The sequence below is a fragment of the Lytechinus variegatus genome, chromosome 3 (genome assembly GCF_018143015.1).
Source record: "Lytechinus variegatus isolate NC3 chromosome 3, Lvar_3.0, whole genome shotgun sequence".
NCBI classification, from domain to species: Eukaryota; Metazoa; Echinodermata; class Echinoidea; order Temnopleuroida; family Toxopneustidae; genus Lytechinus; species Lytechinus variegatus.
This window is the reverse complement of record NC_054742.1, coordinates 5,340,384-5,367,765: the sequence shown is the minus strand read 5'-3', so window position 1 is coordinate 5,367,765 and position 27,382 is coordinate 5,340,384. Positions and strand designations below refer to the sequence as shown.

Below are 27,382 nucleotides of genomic sequence, written 5' to 3'. Positions count from 1 at the left end.
GAAAAAGAATCCATTTTTTACTTTCAAATTGAAATAAAAGTATTTATGTTTCTTTTTTTTTAAGAGGTTTGAGTGCTTTGCATTGCACCATGGGGGGGGGGGGGTTCCCCTCCCCCATCAAAAAAAAATTAAGGGTGCAGAACCAGAATTACTAAACACTTCATTTTGATGTCCATCGACCGTGCATAAAGTCTTTTGTCAACCATAATGTGACAGCTAAGGCAGGCATTCCATCAAATTGATAACGGTCTCTGAAATGCTTGGGTGAAGTACATTGGTGAAAGTTTTGACAATATCGGACAATCTATGAGAAAGTTATGAATTTAAAAGTTGTAAAAATTAGTAATTGCTATATCCATGTAGATTTCCAATTGGCCGCATTGGTGATGTCATAGCAATGTAAGGCAAAGAATACTCTCCCATTAGAAATACTACAATACATAAAATTCTTAAAATGTTCTTTTTTTAATTTCAAACTATATTTTTCTTTCATTCGGATATTAAAGCAATATTTCTCCATTCTTTTCTCCTTTCCCACACGTTTTAATATCCACAGTTGCATTCTCCTTTAAAAATTCTGTTGGCTGTGTTGACTACATTTCATTGTGTGTAACTCCTATGAACATACCAGTACTATATGCAGGATTTTTGAAAGGGGGGGTTTTCAAGCTGTATGAAATGTTGTCAAGGGTTAGAACACCTGTAACCATCCCCTGCATATGCTACTGGAACAAACTTATCATTATCCACACTGTAAATTTGGGTACTTGTACGCACTGTATGTAGGTCATAGTGGACTCACCCTGAGTTTATGTGTTTTAGTACAGATTCGCTCTATATGCACAGTCAATGAAACCAACCCCACTCATTTTCAAATATTGGTTTACATCTCCAAAATTGTAAAATGGTTCTTTCAGATATACTTTGGAACTTCATGTTTATCCCATATTCAAGAACCAAAATGATAATGTTTATAATAAGAGCAAAGTGAAAAAAGCAATTAAAAATTTAAGCTTACGGTTGATGTCCCTTCTGAGTGATGAGCGATTGATTTCATCACAGTCATCATCCTCATCATCATCTTCAGACTCACCATCTTCTGGTAAAAAGTCATCTCGATCCAACTCTCGCTTGCGTTTCTAGATGCAAGATAGACAATTGAAATAAAATGCACAATATCAACTTCAAAACATTTTTCATGTGTAAACTTAATTGAAATTGTAAAAATAGCATAAAAATAATAAAAAAATTGAAGTGAAGGTTGAGGGAAATCGATCAATAATTTAAAAAGTTAGATTTTAATTTTTTTTATTTGTGAGGTCATATATGCAAGCAGATGTATGTGGAGCTCATCCGCCATCTCGCAACAAAATTTAACACAATTTTAATTTCAGCCCAGTTGACACTGTAGTGAATTATATTGGTGACATAAATTGAGGATATAGAATTGAAATTGATGAAGAAATGACATAGAAGCATTTTTTGTGATCTATGAATAAATTTCATATAAACTAAGCATAAATAAATTTCTAGTCTATATTTCTTAACTCTGTGTAGAACCTTGGTGAACCTCATGTAGCTCTCAGATGGCACAAAAATAATCAAAATCAATCAACAAATAACATTTTTTTTAGTTTTGAAAATATATGAATAAATTAGCATATTTAATGAATTTCAAAATTCTGTGTTGAAATTTTGTATCACCACCTCAAGCTATCATATAAAGTAAACAAAATTGAAATTGATCAACAAATGAAGAAGAAAAAACATTTTTTGTGATTTATGAATAAAATTTGCATAAATTAGCATAAATAATTTTCCAGACAAAATTTCAAAATTTGTGTACAAGTTTGGTGAACCTCATGTAGATTTACCAGATGGAAGAAAAAAAATCAAAATCTGTCAACAAATAAAGAAGAAGAGGTATTTTCTGTGATTTAAGAATAAATTTCGCTTAAATTAGCATAAATAATTTTCTACTGAAAACTTCAAAATTCTGTGTAGAAGTTTGGTGAACCTCATGAAGTTCTACCAGATGGGAGAAAATAAATCAAAATCAATTAACAAATAAAGAAGAAGCATTTTATGTGAATTCAAAAAACATATATGGTCAATTCCAGCCAAATGTTGCATTTTTCCATTTTCAAAAATTTCTTTTCTGAGCAATTTTGTTTATACTGTTTGTAAGTATACAGTTTAAGGTTTACAAAAACACACTTATATTTACTATACCCTCATTCATTCATAAAATACACAATGTACACTCTGTTGCATTGTGGTACTAAGATTTCATAGAAAATGTACAACTTTCACCCATCCCTGGCTCCTGGCAAGCAAAGGCTGCTGATGAAAAATTCCACTGTCCATGTGACCTCCAAGCTATAATTCAGCATTAGCTGTATTGTTTTACACGCTGCAGTTAAACTGTGAGGCACAAAATACATTTCAAGGTGTGTATGTTTGATGTCCCATAAGTCACAGTTTTGAGCATTAAGTTTCCCTCATATGCTGCCATAGACTCCTGGAGACAAGTATTGGACTTTTTTATCTACCATAGTACATGCTTGCTTCAACAAATCAAGCAGCATCTGTATTGGACTTAAAATAGCTATACTGGGGGGACATACATTTCAGTCCCATAAGTCACATGTCCCATAAGTCACATATACAGTTCGTAAACCATGCCACCTTAAAGCTGTCCATGACAGCAAAGAGAGAGACAAGAATGCTTAAAAGCTGGAGAACAGTATGCTGACTGTCAGAAAAAAAAACAGTCTGAATATCATAGGCAGTGAATTGAACAACAACAAAAAAGTTTGCATTGTGTGCCCAGTCCAGAAAGAAGGAGAAAACTGAATATGATCGCTAAAATGCAAAGCTGAGTGCAGGTAAATTGGGTTTGTTTCACCCTAGCTTTTATTCATTTTTTAGGTCCAGATCATTCCCTTGGTTTTCTTGTCCCCTTGGAGTATGCATCCACTGTTTTACATATGATGTGAACTTGGTATATACATGTAGTTCCATGGAAACTATTAAAACCTATGTCAATGTCCCATCAGTCACAAATTTTGTAGTTGAGCGACCCTCTGGATCCTGTCAAAATAAGAGCACCAGTCCTCAGATGCATTTAAGGCTACCATGAGCAGAGCTATTAAAGCCCCTGTACATGTAAATGCCCAAAAATTGTTCAGAAGCTTGCAATCAAGTTTTCTCAGAATCATTCCTGCCGCCTGCCAATAGAAAGGAACATGCACATATAAAAGGACCAAAGGGTGGTGTCACAATGTCATGAACATCGAATCGCCGGTTCTAAACCTAGTCGCAGCTGCATGATCGTCTTACACATTTGTATTTGCAAAAATGGTGATGTGTGTTGTCCCTGGTTGTTACCATCATTCTGATAGTCGTAAAAGGGCACTGGTTCATAAAGCTTTTCGTAACTTAAGAGCGACTTTAAGAACGACCGATGATCCTTGTGGTAAATGTCATCATAAATTGGCAATGTTTTAGCATATAAGAAAGGATCACTAGTCATTCTGAAAAGTTGCTCCTAACTTACAACAGCTTTATGAAATGGCCCCAGGTTATTTTGTTTAGAACCGGGCTGCCATTACACCATGACAACTAACATCACTTTGGTACTCTATAAATGATGATGTCCTTACAGGCATTCAGAATTTCTATGAAAGAGATGACATATCAACCCAAGCAGCTGGCAAAAAAAGAAGTTGTGATAGGGTGCATCCCCATGGTATATTTTAACCAACATTTTTTGTATTGCCTGAAGTGTATAGTTAATGAATCTTGATGTTCCCTTTGTCAAATCATGTCCCATGGGGTTCCAAATTGGCAATTTTTGGCGGCCATCTTGGATTTTTCATGAAAATCAATTATTTTCATATTTTTTGCACAGACAATGGTAAATCTTCCATGTAAATGAATACAAGTATACATGTACGTGCAGTTTAGATAGTAGAAAGCGATTGCAACCGTTTTCTAGACAGTCCAATTAATGAATTTTAAAAAAATTTATGCCAAAATTTTAATATTTTTTGTCAAAAATTTGCCTGTGCACTGATATCCATCTGTTTTATCATAAACATCAACAGCTAATGAAAAATATGAGCATTTGACACAAAATAGAGTATATTAACAAGAATATTGATATACTTCATGGCAGCATTAATGTCTTAATTTCTTACATGTAATACACTGTAAAGGTCATTTTCTTACCATACTGTATGAGACAGATAGAGAAAAGCAACATTTATTTGTCCCATCTGTAACAAATATGTCCTATCGTTATGTCCCATCAGTCACAATTGAAAGTGTGTACATTCTTTCTAATTGTTCATTTTTCATCTGTTTGCTAAAGATTTACATGTATGATTGTAATTGTTTATTGATTATTTTGTACTTATTTGATTACAGTTCTTAAAACTTGATGACAAGGAAGCTTTTTTTTGGTTAATGTTCCCTTTATATAAATGAAGTGCATGAAAAGATGTTTCTGCCCTTTGTTGAATTTATTTCTGACACAATGGCATGAATTATTAAAGGTGTCATCTTATTAGGGAATATTTATTCATGCTGAAATTAAGTTTGACTTAAAAAGTCATCGAGAGGAAATGTAAATTCCATGAAATGAGATAGGGTCCCATCAGTCACATTCACTTGTCCCATAAGTCACACACGATTGCACACAACTACTGAAACAAATGAAATGATTCAAGTCCAATTCAAGTACTGTTAGTGAGCCCTATCACTAGTTAATCTCCAAGCCCAAATCTAAAAACATTGTCATAAAACTGAGATAGATATGGCACTTTGAACAAAAGAGCCCAATTTGTGTGGTCCATCGATGTCCCATAAGTCACAATGACATTTCTGAATATCTAGCACCCTATGCAACCAAGCTGAAAGCATACATTTTTGTATATAGTAAGTTTAAGTATTCTTCTTACAGTTTAATAAAGTAAATCCATGTTTGTGCAGCTACTATTTCAGATATGCACCTCAGTTATGTGGAAAAAAGTATCAAATGTCCCATAAGTCACAATGGAATTGACCATATGCATAAATTAATTTTGCATGAATTAGCATAAAAAATGTTCTAGTGAGTCAAAACTTCACAATTCAAAGTTTGGTGATCCTCATGAAGCTCTACCAGATGGAAGCACAAAATTTAAAATCAGCCAACAAATAAAGAAGAAGCATTTTTCGTGAATTTTGAAAAATGCACACAAATTAGCATATTTAATGAATTTGAAAATTCTGTGTAGAAGTCTTGAATCCCCACCTACAGAGCTCATTTGGCCCTTCGGGCCTGATGAGCTAAAAATCAATGACATGTCATTTTCTTTAAAAAATTGGTAACAGGTTTTATTGTACCTGTCCTGAACGGAGAAATATTTAGTCATAAAGAACCATTCAAAAATTAACATTATTTATACGGTTATTATGTTACTTGATAACATATGAGGCGGCTGCTTGTATTCGATGTCACAAATGAAAACCTTAAAATTCTTTTATTTATCTTTAATCCATTTTTCTCAAATCTTCACCAATACTTTATACTATTTTTTCTGCTATTTTCAAAATAAACTTTCTGTCAAGGTGAACTTTCCCTTTTAATGATTGTAAGTAAAACAAACTTTTCAAAGCTAATCATTAAATTTAAAACCCAAGTAGACGATTGTATGGGCAAAGTAAAGAAACGCTTTTCCCATCTAATTAAATGTAAAATTTTTATGTACACTACCATATGAACTTGCATGGTGCACATACAATGTATTGATATATTCCATCCCTAATCATTATCTTCCTCCTTTTTTTTCAATGTTATCTGCTTAATACTCAAACTTACTTTTTGTCTATCCTTTTTTATACCTGGAACATCACAAATTGCATCCTTCAAAAGCTTCACCTGTGCCAAAGCCCTGCATGCAAGTATATGAAAAAGAATTTTAATATTACAATTATATATCTACATACAGGAATAATCAAGCTGAGAGGGGGCACACATTTTTTCATCCACTTGTGACTGTAACTTCCACTACTGCAGTGTATTAAACATCATAAACAGGACAAAATAGTAACATCCCCGCAATGGGATCATACTATCAAAGGCCAATAAATTCAAAGACAATTGAGAAATCATGCTCAATATTTCCATAGATCAACTTGTATGTATATATATCAACTTAAGGGAGAAATTATGCAGAACATGGTGTAATATGTTAATCATCATGTTTACCAATGGAAACTATGAAATTATGAGGTTTTCAGACCCCTCTCAGAAAGCTTAGAATGCGGAAGTAGCGGCCATGAAATATTCCAAATCAGGCCACATTCTTCATAACAAGTGGAATGCCTCTGGCCATCTCTCCTGCATCACGCGGCTCAATATAGCAGCAGTGCTGACTTTGAAAACTACTCTAACTCGCACAAGATGATCAGTGATACATGTACATGGTTACTCTTATGTCCAGTTTTTATGAACTAGACCAATAAACTTACAGAGATATGATGGTTATTCAACAAAAAAAACCAACATGGCCAAAGTTAATTGGCCTTACATGACCTTTGACCTTGATCATGTGACTTGAAACTCGCACAGGATGTTAAGTGATACTTGATTATATGTCAAAGATTCATGAATCAGATCCATAAACTTTCAAAGTTATGATGGTAATTCAACAGTTACACCCAACTCGGCCAAAGTTCTTTGACCTTGGTCATGTGACCTGAAATGCGCACAGGATGTTCAGTGATACTTGATTACTCTAATGTCCAAGTTTAACAAACTAGACCAATAACTTTTCAAAGTTATGATGGTAATTCAACAGATACTCCCGAATCGGCCAAAGTTCATTGACCCTAAATGACCTTTGACTTAATCATGAGACCTGAAAATTGCACAAAATGTTCAGTGATGCTTGATTACTATTATGTCCATGTTTCATGAATCAGATCCATAAACTTTCAAAGTTATGATGGGAATTCAACAGATAGTCAGATACCCCCAATTTGGAAAAAGTTCATTGACCCTAAATGACCTTTGATCTTGGTCATGTGACATAAAACTCATGCAGGATTTTCAGTGATAATTAATTAACCTTATGTCCAAGTTTCATGAACTAGGTCCATATATTTTTTAAGTTATGATGACATTTCAAAAACTTAATCTCAGGTTAAGATTTCGATGTTGATTCTTCCAACACGGTCTACATGTAAGTTCATTGACCCTAAATGACCTTTGACCTTGGTCATGTGACATGAAACTCTAATAGGATGTTCAGTAATACTTGATTAACCTTATGACCAAGTTTCATGAACTAGGTCCATATACTTTCTAAGTTATGATGTCATTTCAAAAACTTAACCTCAGGTTAAGATTTGATGGAGACGCCGCCGCCGCCGTCGGAAAAGCGGTGCCTATCGTCTCACTCTGCTACGCAGGTGAGACAAAAACACTTTAGAGACAGTGGCCTTTACTATAGAACAAAAGAGAGCACAAGTACACTTGACATTCTTCTCTTGGCTTTATAGTGATGCTACAGACACACAGCCCATTAACATCATACGTCATTGCTATAAAGAAAGAGAAGAACATATTTTGACATGTTGGCAATATCAGATGCCACTTGAATGGATGGATGGATTGATATTTACGTCCATTCCCAGCCTACTACACTACACTCACACTGGCAATGCGTGTGCACTTAAATGGAGATGCGACTACTTTTAACAACTATGTTTAGATCTATGTGAAAAGTGGAAATTAAGACAATAAACTTATAAATATATTCAGAAATCACAGATGAACCCACCTCTTTTAAAATAAAAATTCCTACTGTTGATTGTGTTGAAAACTCCTACTAACGTTAGTGCCGAGCATTAATCTAAAAAAATATTTATCACTTTCAAACTTAAATGTCAAATTGAATTCACAGGTATTGCATTTTTATATTAAAAAAGGAAATTAGTAATCCAATAGCGAATAGGCATCTATAGGCGAGTGCGATGGTGAAAGATTTTCACATAAGGTGAAAGAACAAGTGGAACACCTCTGGCAGACTCGCCTGCATGACGCAATTCGATATAGCAGCAGTGCTGACTTTGAAAACAGCTATTAAATGATTCTTAACAAAAGTAAAATTCATATGATAATTAATATACTATGTCCATTGACCCAAAATGACCTTTGACCATTATTGTGTGACCTAAGATGTGTGCATGACAGTCATTTATACTTGATTTCATGAGGTAAATGTGTAGATTTATAATTCTGAGTTATGATACCAATATTTACAACAAATACCCCAAACACAGCCAAAGTTCTTAAAATGACCCTTGATCTTAGTCATGTGACCAAAAACCCACACAAGATATTCAAGGATACATGGTTACTCTTATGTCCAAGTTTCATGAACTAGATCCATAAAATTTTAAAGTTACCACAATACCACAAACACCCCCAGCATTATCAAAGTTTTTTTTACTCTAAATGACCTTTGACCTTGGTCATGTGACCTTAACCTAGCACAGGATGTTAAGGAATCCTTGATTGCTCTCATGTCTCAGTTTCATGAATTAAATCCATAAAATTTTAGTTGTGATATTCCACAAATACCTCCAAGATGGCCAAAATTTGGTCTAAGTGACCTTTGACCTTGGTCATGTGACCTCAAACTCAGGCAGGATCTTCAGTGATACACAATTACCCTGAGTTTCATAAACTAGGTCCAAATACTTTCCACCTTATGATGACATTTCAAAAACTTAACCTTGGTAAAGATTTCAATGTTGACAGCGCTGCCGCCGTTAGAAAAGCAGCGCCTATAGTTTCGCTCTGCTATGCAGGCGACACAAATGCTCTATTTGACTCGGCTCACCTCATTGAATAGAGTGTGTCTTTCTCTCATCAAATGCAAAATGTCGCACCACTGCACATATTAGAATATTCACTATTTGTGTTGAACAATGCCTCAGAAGTTAGAAAAAATTATACAAATAATAATCAATTATTTCCTCAGGAGTTAAGGAGGCGTTGTACAAAAAAAACAAGTGGAATGCCTCTGGCGGTCTCATCTGTATCATGCAATTCAATATAGCAGCAGTGCTGACTTTGTAAACTACTATTCACAAAAAACACCATTCATATGATACAACACAACGTTCATTGATATTTGACCTTGATCATGTGACCTAAAACTTGTCAGTGAAACTTGATTACGCCTACATTTGTATATCAACATTTTTTCCACTACATGTATATCGATAGACTATGAAAGTTATGACAGCAATCTAATAATTACCTCTAAAATGGCCAAAGTTCAATGACCTTAAATGATCTTTGACTCTCGTCATGCGACCTGAAACTCGCATGAGATGTTCAGTGATACTTGATGAGTCTTAAGTCCAAGTTTTATGAACTACATGTAGACCAATAATTACAGAGTTATGATTGTAATTCAACAAATACCTCAACGTGGCCAAAGTTCATTGACCTTAAATGACCTTTGACCTTGATCATGTGACCTGAAACTCACATGGGATGTTCAGACATACTTGATTACTCTTATGTCCAAGTTTCATGACTCAGATCCATAAACTTTCGAAGTTATGATGGTAATTCAACAAGTACCCCCATTATGGCCAAAGTTCATTGACCTATAACATTGGTCATGTGACCTGAAATTCGCACAGGATGTTTCATGATACTTGATTACTCTTATATCCAAGTTTCATGAACTAGATATACATTGTAGAACTAGATGAAATAAATTTTCAAAAGTTATAACGGTAATTCAACAAATACCCCCAACTTGGCCAAAGTTCATTGACCCTAAATGACCTTTGACCTTTAATCATGTGACCTGAAACTTGCATAGGATGTTAAGTGATACTTGATTACTATTATGTCCAAGTTTCATGAATCAGATCCATAAACTTTCAAAGTTATGATGGTAATTCAACAATTTGGCCAAAGTTCATTGATCATAAATGACTTTTGACCTTGGTCACGTGACGTGAAACTCAAGCAGGATTTTCAGTAATACTTGATTAACCTTATGGCCAAGTTTCATGAACTAGGTCCATACATTTTCTAAGTTATGATGACATATCAAAAACTTTACCTTAACTTAAGATTTTGATGTTAATTCCCCCAACATGGTCTAAGTTCATTGACCCTAAATGACCTTTGACCTTGGTCATGTGACCAAAAACTATGGCAGGATGTTCAGTAATACTTGATTAACCTTATGGCCAAGTTTCATGAACTAGGTCCATATACTTTCTAAATTATGCTGTCATTTCAAAAACTTAACCTCAGGTTAAGATTCGGTGTTGACGCCGCTGCCGTCGGAAAAGCAGCGCCTATAGTCTCACTCTGCTTTGCAGGGTGGAAAAAATCCACCGTATATGAACAAGTGCATGTCTTCAGAATTTATCACATGCTCTTTTTATTTCTAAATGCACAGCTCTAACAGTTTAGCTACCCACACTCTGGGAGAGCACCGTAAACACAATTTTTACACTTTGATATAGCAAACCGATCATGTCTCGTACAAGAAAACATGTCATCAAAATCAGGTCTTCTCAGAGACGGATTTGAGGCTTACTTCGGAGTGGCAGTTTAGCAGTTTTTAAATGGCATTTTCTGCTCTACCATATTCATTTAATTTTTAATGACACAACAATTATCCCCATATCTTAACCTTAGCATTTAAGACCATATCCACAATCTATACATTTCTCCTACATAATGTTCCTAGTCTGAATGTATTTATTTTTGCAGTCCATCAGTCTGGAAAGAAAATTACATGTACATCGGTGACCGGCAGCATCAGTTTGTCAATTAGTGGACTGACCATTTGGACTTAAGCCCAATACCTCAATCAAGAAAAGATGAATCAGCTAAAATCAACGACTGTTCATTTATTTTTTAATTGCATTCTCATAATTTTACCAAACAATTGTTTGCATGATCACCTGCCATTATATAAAACATAGAAAAATTTCATTTTCACTCATCTTTTTAACAAACTGCAAAACTTTGAAAATAAATACCCCAGTAACTCTTTTATTAATTGGTAGATTTTCATTAACATGTTTCTCTAATTTTTCTACCTATAATTCAAGAATTGGGTGGCCTCCAGAACTCAAGTCATTTTCAGCTTATAGTATTAAGAGGGAACCAGTGAACTGAAAATATCTTATTTATTCATTTCTGCATGTCATGACAATGTACACAGTGTGACCATCACAAAAGTAAATATAATAAATATTACATTAAAATGATGATCATTTAGAAGATATTGAAGTAACAACTAACAAACAGGCAGTTGTATGGCAATAAAGGCAGATGCTTGAGCCGTTGTCACACCTTTGGAAATATAAAGTACATACAGTATGTGTATAAAAGAATACACGGAAATGCATAAAAACAGAACTTTGATACCTTTTGCTACTTTTTGATTAACATGTCATATTAGCACGTAGAAACAAGCTTTCTACAATTTTCTACAAAATAAGTTATCCAAATCATGCATGACAAGTAGGTTAAGTTATATTAAAAATCTCAAAAACTTTTTTTTAATCTTTCTCAGTGCCCACTGTATACTCCTTGGGTACTTCTGAGAGTGGAATTGGTGCTTTATAAGTCCCATTATTATCATTATTATTATTGTTATTATTATTATCATTATTATTTTGTAATAATTATTATTATTTCTTTTCTTTTTTTATTATCATTACTATTATTATTATTATCATTATTAGTAGTAGTAGTATCATTATCATCATCATTTTATATAAGTACCCACTTCTGAGCAGCTTTGCGTTGACGATGTCTTCCGAGATCCTCTCCTTGGTCTAGAATAGGTTCAGGTGTTTCATGAATTGTTCTCCGATGAATATCCAAACCAGCTTTACTTGTATAAACCTGTGAAGAAAAATAAGTTTTGCTCCATAAGAGGCTGTATCAAACACATTGTATACAAAATGCTGAACACATATGCATTCTGTATCTGGCTATAATATTCTATACGTATTCTAAGTCTCGCAAATGCCGAGGGTGGGGGGGGCGTGCCTTAAGATCTCAGCCATGGATTGTGTAAATATTGATAATTTTCATACTGGGTAAACTTACACTATGATTTTAAAGGTTGCATAATGTATGAGTTCACTTAAGCTATGTATTTATTCCATGTTATACATGTATGAATCAATTATGCTGATTTATACATAAATAAATATTGGACAATTAATACTAATAATGAATAATCATACATGCTCATAATGTTTAGCACTTACTTTATCAGAAGTCTCTAAGCTCTGTACAGTAATTCAGCATATTTACCCTGGCTTTTCTTTTTATGGAAGCTACCAGCGAATACTTTTCCCGTTATAAACCAACATATAATTAAAAGAGTGTTATCAGTGAAAGTAAAAATTGAAGATAGTTACATGTTATATACATTATTTTGTCTTGACACAGGATTTGCACATGAATTCACAATTTTAGTCAATATGGGTCTGATAAACTCCAAAACTAACTCTCAACAGACACCCTGGAGAAGGCCTGGAGAAATAAATTAATGCCTCAAAGTGCTGAATTATGACTGAAGATTATCATGATATTACCCTAAATGACACTAGCATTGACAAAGTTGATTATTTTGTTTTCCTCAGAAGTGTAGTCCCCACGGTGGAGAATGACTTAAAACAACACATATCCTTAGCCACCTGGGCATTTGGGAGGCTAAAAAGTAACATCTGGTGCAACCAAAACATCCCAAGGTTACTGAAGATCAGGATCTACAAATCCCTAATTCTTCCTATTGCATTATATGGTGCAGAAACATGGACCCTGTAGGCTTACAGTCTTTGAAATGAGATGCCTTTGCATCATTATAAGTGTACATTTATTGGACAAAGTCAGGAAAGCGGAGGAGATTACACATGTACATATCAAAAACAAAATATGTAAGGAAGCTACAAAAAAAAATCTGAGGTGGTTTGGGCACATATGCCGTATGTCACAAAACTGCTTTCAAAAGGCATACAGAAATGACTTTGACAAGGGGAGACCACCAGGATGTCTCCTTTCCAGATGGAGGGACCAAGACAGATGAGATGTGGGTCTCCCTCTACTGGATGCTGAAGACCCAGCCCAGGGTAGAAGTGAATGGAATAGGATCACCCAAAGGAGAATGAAGGGACACATCGTCCTATCCACCTAAGTCAATATTTAGAAATATTGGATGGCCTTGAGTCAGGGATGCCACTAGGCGTCCTCCAAAAATACTGAAACTTATCGCGGGCGGGGACAGTGTCCAAGATCAGTGAATTGGGGCAATGGCGCCGGAAGCCCAAAAATTTAGGGAGTCCATGTTCAATATTGGGATGGACACAGGTAAAGAATTGGACAAGCAAGCAAAAAAAAAAAATTTAGGGGGTGGGGCAAGAGGCTTCTTACCTTGTTGTGATCAATGAAATTGAAGCCAAGGTTTGAAAAAACTGACTGTAGTTAGTTGTGTGTTTCTAAAGTAATATAGGTTTTCCAGGTCAAATGTCCGCCGTGTCAGAGCAAGTGTCCGATTAGGTAATTCAAATGTCAATAGGGATTTCAAATGTCCCATTAGCCAGACTTGTATCCCAATAGATGAATAAAATGTCCTTAGAGAATTCAAATGTCCGCACAATAGAACTTATTTTTCAATAGGTAAATCAAATGTCCATCTTGCAAATCAAATGTCCTAATAGGTAAATAAGATGTCCATAGGGAATTCAAATATCCGTTGAATAGCAAATGTTACACAATCATGCATAAATTAAGACATCAAGTCGTACATAGGTAAATCAAATGTCGTTTAGGTAATTCAAATGTCCATTTGCTAATGATGTTGAAAAGAGATTGATTTTGATGTATGACAAATGTACACAATTAAGTATCGAAATTCTGTTCAGTAGTAAAGATTATTCAAACAAAGTAAAAACCAATTACAATTTGGTTTATTGAAAGAAAGGGGGGAAGGATACTTGAAAATATATAGAAAGATTTACAGAAACAAACATGCTTCATTACGAGAGTGTATAAATAACATTTACTTAATGGAAAATGCGTTGAAGTTGATTGTTATGTCTAAATATCTGTTCTCATCGATCACTCTGCTAGCTTACCATTTAGGGTCCAAAACAAGGTAATTAATGATGAAAAAGATATGAAAAAATAAATAATCGTTAATAAACATAGCAGAACTATTGTTTGAATTATTAGGAGGTACTTTTAATAAATCAGAGTTAGTTGCATAATGATGATTTTTGTTTTAACAACAAAAACTTGAAATTGCTACCCTGCCTGAGTGAGCCTATCAAAATGATTACTTCTTATCGAGTTAGATACACCCTACCCACCCCATCTAATCAAATCGACTTAAAGTAATCAAAATTAAATCCCACATTGAAAATTACTTCGTCTAAGACGTTTATCTGAATTACCAAAATAAATTTATAATTAAGAGGATTTCTAACAGCATTCAAGATTGTTGCACGTTTGCAGGTAATGCAAATGAGTGTATGAAAATGTAACCGTTTTGAATTAACATACATTTTCATGAAGAGTTGATTTAGCACATGGCACAAAAAATAAGGTTGTAGGTATATTCATTATAAAAATAGAGACATAAATAGAAATAATTTTTATTTGTGCCTGCAGGAAGATAAATGTTTGGGATGGATGAGAGACTGAGAAAATTTATTTATATATAAACTAATACTTTATAAGAAGAATTAAACAATAATTATTTTTATGAGTTAAATAGGTTTCATAACTGTGCATGAGGAACAAACATTTTCACAAACAATGAGTTTTTCATATGAATGATGAAATTAAATGCCATAGATTTATATATTCTGGGTTGGAGAAAAAAAAAATATTGTAAATAATATATCCGTCGTTTGTCTGTAGGTCATGTTGCGTGGTGTTCAATATGTAGTGGAAGGAATGTAATTATTTGGTAAATAACAACAGAATATGCAAGAAAATTGAAATTTTACACCCATAGAGACTATTGAAATCACTATTTGATACTTTTATACAAAAATAAATAAACATACAGGGCCAAACCCACCCCCCCAAAAAAAAGGAGATAAAAGATGAATAAATAATTAAATAAAAATAAGGATAAAAATCAAGGAGGTCAACAAATTTGTGAAACGAGGGGGGGAGGGCGAAATCCCTTGCTTAACAAATGGATAGATCGAGCAGGAAGAAAAAGGGAAAGGTGAGTGACAGAAAATGAAAAAGTGAAAGATGAAAAATGAAGTTATCACGTTCGAGTCATCATTATTTCAAACCGTGGACAATTGAGATCCCTATACGACATTTGTTTTCCCAAGTGGGATATTTCACTCTCTAATTGGACATTTAGTTCCCTATGTGACTTTTGATTTCCCTAATCGGATATTTGATTTAGCTATATGGACACTTTGAACCTACGTGGACATTTGAAATTCCCCAATCGGACATCCGATTTCTTATTCGGACATTTGTTCGTGTACACGGACATTTGAAATATCTATTTGGACAATTGGTTCCAATCTGCGGACATTTGACCTGGAAAACCTATAGAACGCTAGACTAAAAGTTTCAGTCTCTGTATTTTGGTTGCTCCGCTGAACCGCGTTGGCTCCACTCACCAATACATAGACTGAAGAGTTGTTGGCCTGTACATGAAGACAAAGTGCTAACCCTTTACCAGGGAGCACCGGCCAGCGAAGCGGGCCGGAGCTCCCTGGGTTATGTACCGTATCGGAATGCAGCTGTAACGTTAGATCCAACATTCGGCAGACTGATATTTGGATCGTTTTTGGTACATAAAATGTCACATTATGAAAAAACAATCACATCCAAATTCACGAGAAAATAAAATTCAGAAACATCGTACCTTATACAGCAGTTACTGCTAATTCCTTTCAAATTATCATCAAAACTTAGTCATCCTCGATCCTTTCGTTGGTCATTGTAAGTTGCCATCTTGGATGACGTCATCATCTTTACAGACGTATTTACCATTCGCTATTACATCGCGATTCGTGCCGCTGTTTTGCGCTTGTCTAAGTGCATGCGTTCGGAACTTGTCGCTCGCATTGATTGGCCAGGATATTGAGGATTCCAAATCGGAAAGCCTTGATAAAAGCACAACTCAATGAACGTAGTGGGCAGTGCGCGCGTTTATAAATTATGTACTGTATAAAAGCAAATATCTCAGGGAAATATCTTCCACTCGGTCGATCGACACGCATCGCAATCGAGAGTTGTAGGGGGAAAAAATGAGGATTTTCCGACTTTTTTTTAGTACACTGAAAACAGGAAAAGTCGGAAATATGGAAATAAGACGGACAACAGGGAAAAAGACAGAATTCCGTATAAATACGGAAAAGTAGCATCCCTGTGAGTGGGATGCATAGAAATATTGTTCTTCAGCAAGTAGTAGTATTTCTACGCATCCTACGAAAATTAGTCATACAATATTATTATTATTATTTAGCTACCCCCACAAAGCTAAACATAAATTCAATATAAAGCAAAAAAAAATTGTATGATTTTATGTCAATCATGTAAATCATGAGCATGGTGACTGAGTATTGTCATTTTTTTAAAGAAATCTCTGTACATAAAGATGCGCTAGCATACAATGCAAGTGCATTTGAATTCAATAAATTAACACAATCTTGCTAATTTGCCATACCTCCTGGCAACTAATATGCACTGCAATTTCATTGTGATGTAACAATACTTTCATGCGTACAATCATATATTAACCAATGATAATCTTGTGGGTAGGGCAAAATATTCATTTCATCCAATATGGATAATAATATGCTTTTGATAGGTATACACTTTAAAAATCAGTTTTAATATTTTGTCTCTTTGAAACAACCTCGCAAGATGTCAAAAAATATCTGCACCTCTGAAAACCCTACAGTATCTAAATTATAAATATCTGAAGCACATTACACTGTAGGTTTAATATTTGATATAAGGCTTTGGGTAATATTTCATTAGGTATAAATACCAGAAATCAATATGAGACTAGTGTGCAAAATGATTTACCTTATCTGGGCAGTGAGGGCAGTAGTATTTCTGGATATCTTCAGGATTCACCCCACATCTTTTCACATGATAATCATATCCAGCTTTATTGCTAAAGGATTTTGGACATCCAGGTTGAGAGCATTTGATGCGTCCCTTGGTCTTCAAAACAGCTGCATTATCATCTTTTACGATCATTGTCTCTATTCAAATAAATATAAAGAAAATTTTAATCATTGGGATATTTAAAATTTAACTATATCACTTTTTATACAGATTGCTTCATCTATCTATCACCATTTCTGCACTTCATGACACTCCTTCCAGTGGCTCACTTTTCATCATTACAGAATATCTTCATGGTGGCATATCATAATCCTTAACAAAAACCAAATGGTTATCTGTTATTGCATGCACATTTAATAATTACATCCAATTTCAAAGATGTTTAATATTGCATTTTGTTCCTAAACACACTTCCCATTGAAGTAACTCATTCTGTCAGTGTGTCGGTCTTGAAACATAAACTGAAATTAAAGTAGGCCCGGTTTGAAAGTCCATTTTTGATGCACGTGTACACGGCGTGTTTTTCGGTCGTGTACACGTTGTAAACACTGAGTGAGAGTGAGTTACAGTATGTTCCTACATGTAGCCTAAGTCACAGTTTTAAAGCTTACCTGAGAAGTTAGAAGTGTCAATCCACAAAAATTGGTGCAATTAAAAAGTTTACTCAGCTTAGCAGCGCATTAAATTAATAAAGAATGCAAAAGTAAATCAGTGCAGGGCCCTAGTTAGCACCGACGTTCGTTGGATGCGCACTTTGCATACTGTACCGTACATGCATGCACAGATCGCTGCAGAATTAAGTGTAACTGAAGTTATTAATTGATTTTCATTATGTTATTGCCAATTTGAGGAGCGTGTGTTTGGAGGCTTGTAGCATATGTTTATGAGCGTATAACACGTAACTGGAGCAATGATCGCTGTCGCAATTGGTGATTCTCAAATTGGCTCTAAAAGTGATTGAAGAACGCTTTCGAGAGTCTCGTTACGTGTTACACGCTCATACACATGAGCTACAAGCCTACAAACACACGCTCCTCAAATTGGCATTAAAATAATGAAAATCAATCGATAACTTCAGTTACACTCAATTCTGCAGCGATCTGTGCATGTATGTACGGTACAGTATGCAAATTGCGCATCCAACGAACGTCGGCGCTAACTAGGGCCCTGCACTGACCGGAGCATACCCATTTCGTGTGGTACAAAAACTTGAGTCTCCAGAATAAATGTGGATTAAATCGGCGATTTTGGAAGTAAACTCACTCTAGATTAATTGAAATATATTGACATATTAGTGATTAAAACATGTGCAGTGTCTTAGAACTAAGAATTAATGTGAGGCTGTGAGCTTGTTCACTGACTTTACAGTCCCACGCAAGCTTTATGCAGATGCTACCGTGTACACGGTGATGGAATTTAGTACACGTGCACTGACTTGACCGTGCGTGTACACGTGTACCCGAAACGGGCCTAAATTAAAGCTTATGCTGAAACTCTTAAAGGAGAATGAAACGATTGGAACAAGATAGCTTGTGTGAAAACAGAAAAATCAAAGAAACAAATCAACAAAAGTTTGAGAAAAATCGGACAAATAATGAGAAAGTTATAAGCATTTGAATATTGCGATCACTATTGCTATGGAGATAGCAAATTGGCAATGCGACAAAGATGTGTGATGTCACTTGTGAACAACTCTCCCATTACTTTAGTATATATTTCACTTGAATTGCCTCTTTTATCACATCTATCCATAGATCATGTGTTCTTTCTACATGAGGGCATATAATACATATTTTTTAAGAATACATCATGGATAAAGAGTTTGTATCATCATAAGAAAAAGCAAAAAGAGACATTTTGAGGGTATTTTACAGTCCACCAAAGGGAAAGTTGTTCATCAGTGACATCACACATCCTTGTCGCATTGCCAATGGGAGGATCTCCATAGCATTAGTGATTGCAATATTCAAATGCTCATAACTTTCTCATTATTTCTCGACTTTTCTCAAACTTTCTTTATTCTTATTCTTTGATTTTTCTGTTTCTACACAAGCCTATTTATTCCAAAGATTTCATTCCCCTTTAAAACATTTAGTGTAAAATAGATAATTTATTTTAATCTTTGTTTTTTGTTGTACACTTCTTCTTTCCTCTTTTGGTGTTTATCTTATAACCTCATTTATACACTTCCCATATAACTCTCTCTCTCTCTTTGCCATCTCAAAAAAATTTTTCCATTGTATATAAACCCTTTCTTATCTTTTCTCATGTCTTTTTCATTCTGTATATAAATTCATAAATATATTCACTCTTTCCTTCTTTTGCTAATTTCTCTCCGTATTTCTTTTTTTCTCCTTTTCTTTCGATATGTAGATTTAGCTGTGTACATAGCCTACTCTTATTCAAAGTATGTAAAATATCTATGGGCAAGTCCAAGCTATTGTCCCCTCTGAAGCCGAAATTAAATCTTTGCCTAAATCTAACATATTGTATGTCATTTTAAAGTTTTTTTCCCTATATTTTTTCTTCTGAAAACGCGAGGTTAATGAATGCCAAGGTCACGAATCCAAGAAATCATTCATTAGCGTGACGTACGGGACATCACATTTTTTATCTGCAGATAATGCAAATTATATATTAGAAAATATTTCTGTGGGGACTTGTGCTGCTAATTTCATGCAAACATTTGAGAAAAAAATGATTTTGAAAATTAACTAATTAAGTTAATCATCTGGTGTCCAACAGGCAGTGTCCCGTACGTCACAATTTAGCATATGTTTTTTTAATTCTAATTTAAGAAAAAGTTGAACAGTTTTCTTCACACTTTGGAGAGTTCTATTTTATATTACTATACATCCAAAAATTAAAGTGAATATACCGAATTAATTTCATGTTTACTTATATCAGCTAATTAAGCTTTGTGACGTACGGGACGGTTACACTTCCTAATTCCGAAGGTTCTTTATTCCGAAGGTTCGTAATTCCGAAACACGTAAATCGCATATACCTCGATCTTCGTTAATCCAAAAACGTAAAAGGGTTTGTTAATCTGAACATTTGTGGCATTATTCCAAAGGTTCAATAATCCGAAAACAAAATTAGGTTTGTTGTTCCGATGGTTGGTTAGTCCGAAAACGAAATAAGATTAGTTAATCATTTAGTTTTCGGACTAACGAACTTTCGGAATTACGAACCTCATTTCTTTTTCGGATTAACGAACCTTCGGACTAACGAACTTTCGGAATATCCGAACCTTCGAAATAATGAAGCTTCAGAATTATGAATGTATGCAGTACGGGACACACCATGGGATTTGTATGTATTTCTAATTAAGGTTATTTTTAATAAGGAGCAAAGATAATGTAAATTGAGATAAATAATATATCACTAGTTGAATATTGGTAAAAGGCTGATAATACAGTTACCATGTAATAAATAACATTAATTATTATTAATTAGTTAAGGGCTCCACACTAACCCATTTTTTCTACTGGTCCAACCTATTCATGTCGGACCAGTAGATACCCAGTTTTTCAAATTTTTACTGGTCCGAACCCAAAATCTACTGGTCCCCAAAAATAAAGAAACATTAAAAAAAGGCGCAAGTTTATTTGTCTAGCCTTTCGTTCCCCCCCCCCCCAATGAAATGAAGGAATGAAGGACAAAAAGAAACAAAGAAAGAAAGAAAGAAGGAAAGAAAGAAAGGAAAGAAGAAAGGAAGGAAAAGAAAGAAAGAATAAGAGAAAGGAAAGGGATGAAAAGAAAGAAAGAATAAAAAAGGAAGGAAGGAAGGAAGTAAAAAAGAAAAGGTAAAGAAAGGATAGATGTGAAGGAAGGAAAAAAAAAAGAACTAAAGAAGAAAAGGAAGGAAGGAATAAAGAAGGAACAAAAATAAGAAAGAAAGATAGAAAGGAAAAGAAAAAAGAAAGAAGGAAAAAAGGAGGAAGCAATACAGAAAGAAAGAACGAATCCGAAAAGTAGTAAAGGAATGAAAGAAGAAGCAATAAAAAAAGGAAGGGTTAATGGAGAGATGGAAAGAGGACAAAAGAAAGAGAGGAAGGAAGGATTGAAAGAAGAAAGAAATTAAGGAAGAAATAAAGGAAAGGTAAAATGATAGATTAAGGAAAGACATAAAGGAAGGGAAAGAAGGAAAGACACAAGCAATATAAAAAAAGAAAAGGTAAAAGAATAGATGAAAGGAAGAAAAAAAGAGAGATGAAGAAAAGAAGAAATAAAAAAAGGTAAATAAATGATTGGTGGAAGGAAGAAATAAAAAAAAGAAAGTAACGAAGAATGAAGGAAAGAAAAGGGTAAAAGGAAGGAAAGAAAGGAAGAAGAGATGAATATAGGATGGATGGACTCAAGAATTAAAGAAAGAAAGGAAGGAAGGAAGGAAGGAAGGAAGGAAGGGAAGGAAGGAAGGAAGGAAGGAAGGAAAGAAAGAAAGAAAGAGAGAAAAAAAAAAGAAACAGAAAAAAATATTTTTTAAAAGGATAGAAAGAATGAAAGAACGAATTAAAGAAAAAAAAAGAGAAAATAAAAAGACAGTAACAAAAAAAATTAGGGAAGAACAAAGATTGAAAAGAAAGAAGGAAAGAAAGATAGGAAGAAAACAGAGGAAGAAAGCTAAAACTATCATCATAAATGATTTATCAATTTCTTTTTGGCTCAATTAAAATAGCTACGAAAGAAAGTCAGAAACCAAGTGTATCAACACACACATAAATGCATATGTGGGGCTAACTTGTATTCAGACGATATCACCCGAAACCCGATCTGTTTGAACCAAACAGAAGTGAAAATTTATCCTTTTACTGTTTAAAAATGACAGAGTTACTCCAATTTTTAGGAAATATGGACATTATAAGAGCCTTTCATGAGTATGAACCGCGAATTTTGACAGTTCTGTGAGAGATTTCTGCCAGAGTTTAGCCAAGCTTCGTTTGCGCAGCCAGTAAAGAATTTACCACGTGAGTTGTGTGGCTGGCTAGCTACATATGTACACTGTACTGTATCTGCTTTTGTAGCAATTACGTGCGATTCATTCTGTGTGTATTCTGTGTGTGAATGACAGAATTTATCGGGGGAATGGTTTGCAGTGAATTTGACCATTTCTGGAAAAGTTATTGGCCCAACAATGGTTTTTATTACTGGTCATGTTGGACCCTTAAAATCTTGCTATTTTTGGAAAAATTACTGGCCCGACAATGATATTTTTTACTGGTCATGTCGGACCAGTAAATCTTCCTATTTCTGAAAATCTACGGGCCCGACAGCGATTTTTACCGGTCCGGGACCGTCGGACCGCCGGACCGCCGCTAGTGTCGAGCCCTGGTTAAGTTATTAATGAAATTTTTCATAATTATAAGGTCATAAAGTTTTTTTAAAGGTTTTTTTACGGACGCTTGCGTCGGGTAACGTTGGGGAAGAACATTAGGAAACAAGATGGCAGCGTAAACATCCGGCAAGTCTCTTCCGTCTTTTCATGATATTTTTGAATTCTTGCTTAAAAATAAAATCCATAGCGTAGAAATGTCGGAAATAAAGTTGTATCCCATGTACATGATTTAGGGCTAGATATTTTAGAAAGTAGAAATCTCGGGGGCAAAAGTTTCAGGATTTTTGGTGGTAAACACAAACGAATACAAAGGAAGACCTGACTTCGTATGAGAGCACTCATTCAATGAACAAGGTTATGAGAGTAACCTTACCGTTTACGTTAGTAAATTATTTTTACTCCCTAGAAGAAGCCTCCTGCCTGGCTAAAATAGCTTGGACATGCCCCTATACACTTATTTTATCCTTATTGGGGGAACCTTGCCTAACTTTTTAAGGTCTACTCTCTTTCCAAATGTGAAATTTTGTGTATAACTTTTGTCTCCGGAATACTCTGTCTTGTGAGATGATATGACTCATGCAACAACCTGGGGCCCGTTTCTCAACACCGTCATAAGTCTAACTTCTTGACTAAATCGGAGATAGTGAGCTACTTGTCTGCTGTTTCACGAAGCCCTCTTTACCAAGATCGGGCCCAACAACCTCACTAAATATTTATGACACCTCCGAACCTGTCATAACTTCTTTCTTAATGACGTATGGCATCACGTGGGTAGACTGTGACATGCGAAAGTGCCGAGAAATTTGAAAATTATAATCTTACGTAATCAACCATAGAGGTTGAAATTAAATCCCAAAACAAGTGGGATAATGCATTCAATGATCATTGTAATACAAAGTAACTATGAAAAGTGTTGGTACAATGCCCATTCATTTTGAAATAGTAAAATAATTTAATCGATAAAAATTCTACCACATCGGGCCATCCATAACTGGACTTGTATTTGTCGTTTTCAGACCCTATTGACATTTGGATAAATTCTAATCTCTAATTTATGCATAGAATTTGTCAAATCGTAAGATCGGTATCAAAGATTTATAAAAAAAAAATGTTAAACTATATTTCGATGATGTTTGGAATCGTAAAACATTGTATAATTATAATTTTACAAATAAAACCGTTATGGTTTACTTTCGTAAACTATTAAAATTGGATATCCCGGGGGTACCCATCTCAACGACCACATGTGATATTTTTAGTCGTGAAATAAATTATTCATAATTCAATTTTCAGCAATTGAATGCCCCAGACTTCATGGTCTAAGTATGTATGATGCATAATTTACCTGTGCTATTATCAGTAGAGGCGCTGGTCCAAAAATTGGGATTGTCCCAGAAAACAAGGATATCCTCATAAACCAAGACAAATCATGTCTTGATAAATTGAGACTGTCCTTGTTTATGGGGATGTTTTTTTTCACTTCCTCCTACGGGACAAAAACAGCAATTACGGAAAATGAGAGTGCTAAAAATAGATTCAGCGACCTCAATTCCCCCCAGTTCACCGTCTATTTTTCATGACTCACCGTCTTCCAATAATCTTGTTATGAAACCTGATATGTTTACATTGACTAGCACACTTGATTGGTGTCGGCACTTGACAGGTCAATGAACATTCCTAGATTTCTTGTGTGAAGAAATCTTTATAAACTGAGACAGTCCCTGTAAACTGGGACGATCCCAATTTTCTGACCAGCGCCTCTACTGATTATTTTTAAAAGATGTAATTGTAATCTCGAATTCACAATATTTGCAATTTTGTCATAATTTTTCTTTTTGAAAATTATGCTATTTTGTGATGAAGCCTTTCATGAAACAGGTTTAGTAAGATTGGAACTAACTCCGTGGTTTGTGGATAAATATATCATACGAGTTATGACTAACTTGTCCGGGTGTTGAGAAACGGGCCCCTTTATGTAAAAGTTTAGAGCTAACAATCTATTTTTATCTTGCTATTTATGGCCTTATTTATTTCATTATCATTTTCTGAACAATATTTTTGTGAAAGGAAGAAATAAATGAACAATGGAACTTTTCCCAAGACGTTGCGCAAAGGAGGCCATGTCGATTACAAATGTGTGCAATTTCTTATCTGTACGAGCGAATGAGCCATACCCCGATTTCTTGATGCATGCATTCGAATAGTACATGAGAAAAATCACCGGCTACATCATTTAGATGTCAAAATGTGCAGTGCGGCCTAAGAATGAACTTGATTATTAAACGTGTTATTTTTTGTATGGTACCACAAAAATCGATATTACCAGGATCAGCTCCTGCGTTTCGAGGGCGACCTCTGCCACGATCACGACCATGGCCCGGTCCAGGACCGCCACAGCCAGGTGCACATCCACGAACTCGTCGTCGATGCTTCATGGGCATGGTGACCGACTCAAATAGTGCATGCAGCTAGCTAGCGCACGCGTACGATCTACAAATTGTAGACGTAAAGACCCGCACATCTGCTGCAGTCACAGCTGATTCAAGGAGCCATATCAGACTGGCGGAGGCGTCGATCCTGGGGGCGGGGGAAGGGGCGTCGATCCATTTTTCAGATTGGGGGGGCAAAATCATTAACGTTCCAAAGCGCTGGATCGTACAAGACACCCACACATACACACGAACACCCTCACACACACACACATATGTATATATATATATATGCACACATATATATATGACATATGATACACAGTCACGTATCTCACCAACAAATTAATGCGAGCGCGAAGCGCGAGCTGATTTTTTTTTAGTATACTGGCAGGAAAAGGGTGCCTGTTTAGAACTGTTTGTAGTAACTCATGAGGAGGATACATCACTACACAGATAGTAGTGCCGAGAGTGAGCTAAAAAAATTATAGTCTGACCTGAAAGCTTGATATTCTAAGCATTTTTGGTACCAATGATTAAAATTGGCATCTAAAAGAAGAATAGATGCGAGCGCGAAGCGCGAGCTGAAAATTTTGATTTTTTGATCTGAAAAAATGACAGTTTACTGGACGTTTTTGATAAAGAACAAGATATATATCCAAGAAAAGATGATTGCAAATCGAAGCAGGAGTTCTTTTGAAGCTTTAAAGTGAAAACGGGACATTTGCATTCACCTATTTAATCATAAAAAAGTATGGGTTTTTGCTACATAAATGATGCGAGCGCGAAGCGCGAGCTGAAAATTTTTATATTCCAATCAGAAAAGCGGGCATTTTGAGCACGATTTTAAATAAAGAACGAGTTGTGTATCTCATTCTCGCTTGCTGAGCATTACAATCTTGTTTTTTTTTTTTGCCATATTCGGAATTATTGGGGGGGGCAAAATGATATGTTTGCCCCCCAATATTTTCATTGGTGGGGCGATCGCCCCCCCTGCCCCCCCAGGATCGACGCCTCTGGGCGGGGGGGCAGGGGGGATGCGGGGGGGGGCGATCGCCCCACCAATGAAAATATTTGGGGGGCAAACATACCATTTTGCCCCCCCCCCATAATTCCGTACTAGTAGTCGAGGATCTGCGAATTGCATGGCATATGGTGAATTGGGAAGAGGCAGTTTGAAAGCGTATGATAAATTTTTGGGCTAGGATTCGTCAAAGTGTAAATGGAAAATCTAAGTTATCAAGTATGATTTATAGGCTTTTGCGTCACCTTCATGACCATGATGACAGGGACCTAATTTATAAGTCACCATGGATAGTAAAAGTAAAAGACATAGATGTGGGATAACCTGTGGAGTGCTGCATGAGAATATGGTCTTGGACGTTAAGTGGGTAAAGTCAACTGTGGGTCTCAGATTGGATGATATTGCCAAACAGGAATGGAATACTGAAATTAATAGAAATCGTTTATGAATGAATTATAGGATATTCAAACAAGATTTCGGTTTTGATAATTATCTACTTAGTGAAATTAGATTTTGCAGATAGGATTGAACTCTGTAAATATCGTTGTGAAAATCATAGATTGCCTGTTGCCAGGAAAGTTACGTGATTAAAATGCACAAGCTGTTTAATATGAGAAATACAAAAGACTTGAAAAATTTGTCAAGGTTTTGTAAATTCATTATGTCAAAAGATTTATATCATCCCCGGGGGCCACTTACATTGACGAGTGGATACCACGACCAAAAAAAAAAACACGTTTAAAAAAGATGTCTTTTTCAAGATAGGGCACGTTACGTACGTAACGTGATAAGGGTGTCAAAAACACATAAAAAGGGTATCTATTTCGCTAGGAAAGTTACGTGCTTAGGGTCAAATTTGTGGGGATGATAAAACAAAATTAAAATGTTTTATAAAGGCCCATAAAGGATGTCCTTTTTGCCCCAACACTACGATTTGCGCGAGGTGTGGAAGGTGAGGGCGTACTAAGCCAAATGATGTGTAAAGGCCGGTAAAACCGACGACAGAAGCAACCGTGATATAACAATAAAATATGGCTGTACTTGTTTAGGGGTTCATTTCACACTTTCCAATTAGGAGTATATTTGTTTACAATACTTGTTGAGGGTAGAGTTTTGCACGCCAATACTTGTTGAGGGGTTCATTTTCAATACGGAAACGTGTTTAGGGTGCTTTTCGAGATCCCATGGTCGCGCTTGGTATCCACTCGTGAATGGAAGTCCCCCCCCCCCCCCCGGATATCATGTGTGCTGTCTTGGTTCGTATTAGTGCATGATTTCAGATTTTGTTGGATTGCGCCCACACATGCTCAGTGGGGTATGTGTCTTTATACCGGTCTCCAGCACAGAAATACATTCGTTGGTCTCCAGATACTCTCTGGCATGTCTGGGGTGGGGTGCATGGTGTTGATTCTTTTTTTTCT

The 27,382-nt window shown here is 35.4% G+C and overlaps 1 protein-coding gene across 3 annotated transcripts in view; it reads right to left on the bottom strand.

Annotated features, from left to right (window-relative positions):
• LOC121410061 (general transcription factor 3C polypeptide 2-like) overlaps nucleotides 1–25,001 on the bottom strand; it is a 48,066-nt gene extending 23,065 nt beyond the window's left edge. For 2 of the 3 annotated variants that reach the window (XM_041601910.1, XM_041601911.1), the window contains exons 1-5: nucleotides 24,832–25,001; nucleotides 17,126–17,307; nucleotides 11,832–11,950; nucleotides 5,867–5,939; nucleotides 1,019–1,139 (exon numbers count right to left, since the gene is read on the bottom strand). In XM_041601910.1, the coding sequence (XP_041457844.1) occupies nucleotides 1,019–1,139; nucleotides 5,867–5,939; nucleotides 11,832–11,950; nucleotides 17,126–17,307; nucleotides 24,832–24,949 (613 nt within the window). In that variant the 5' untranslated portion in view covers nucleotides 24,950–25,001. The remainder of the gene's footprint in view (nucleotides 1–1,018; nucleotides 1,140–5,866; nucleotides 5,940–11,831; nucleotides 11,951–17,125; nucleotides 17,308–24,831) is intronic. The other variant, XM_041601912.1, reaches the window with a different exon arrangement.
• Between the last annotated feature and the right edge of the window lie 2,381 nt (nucleotides 25,002–27,382).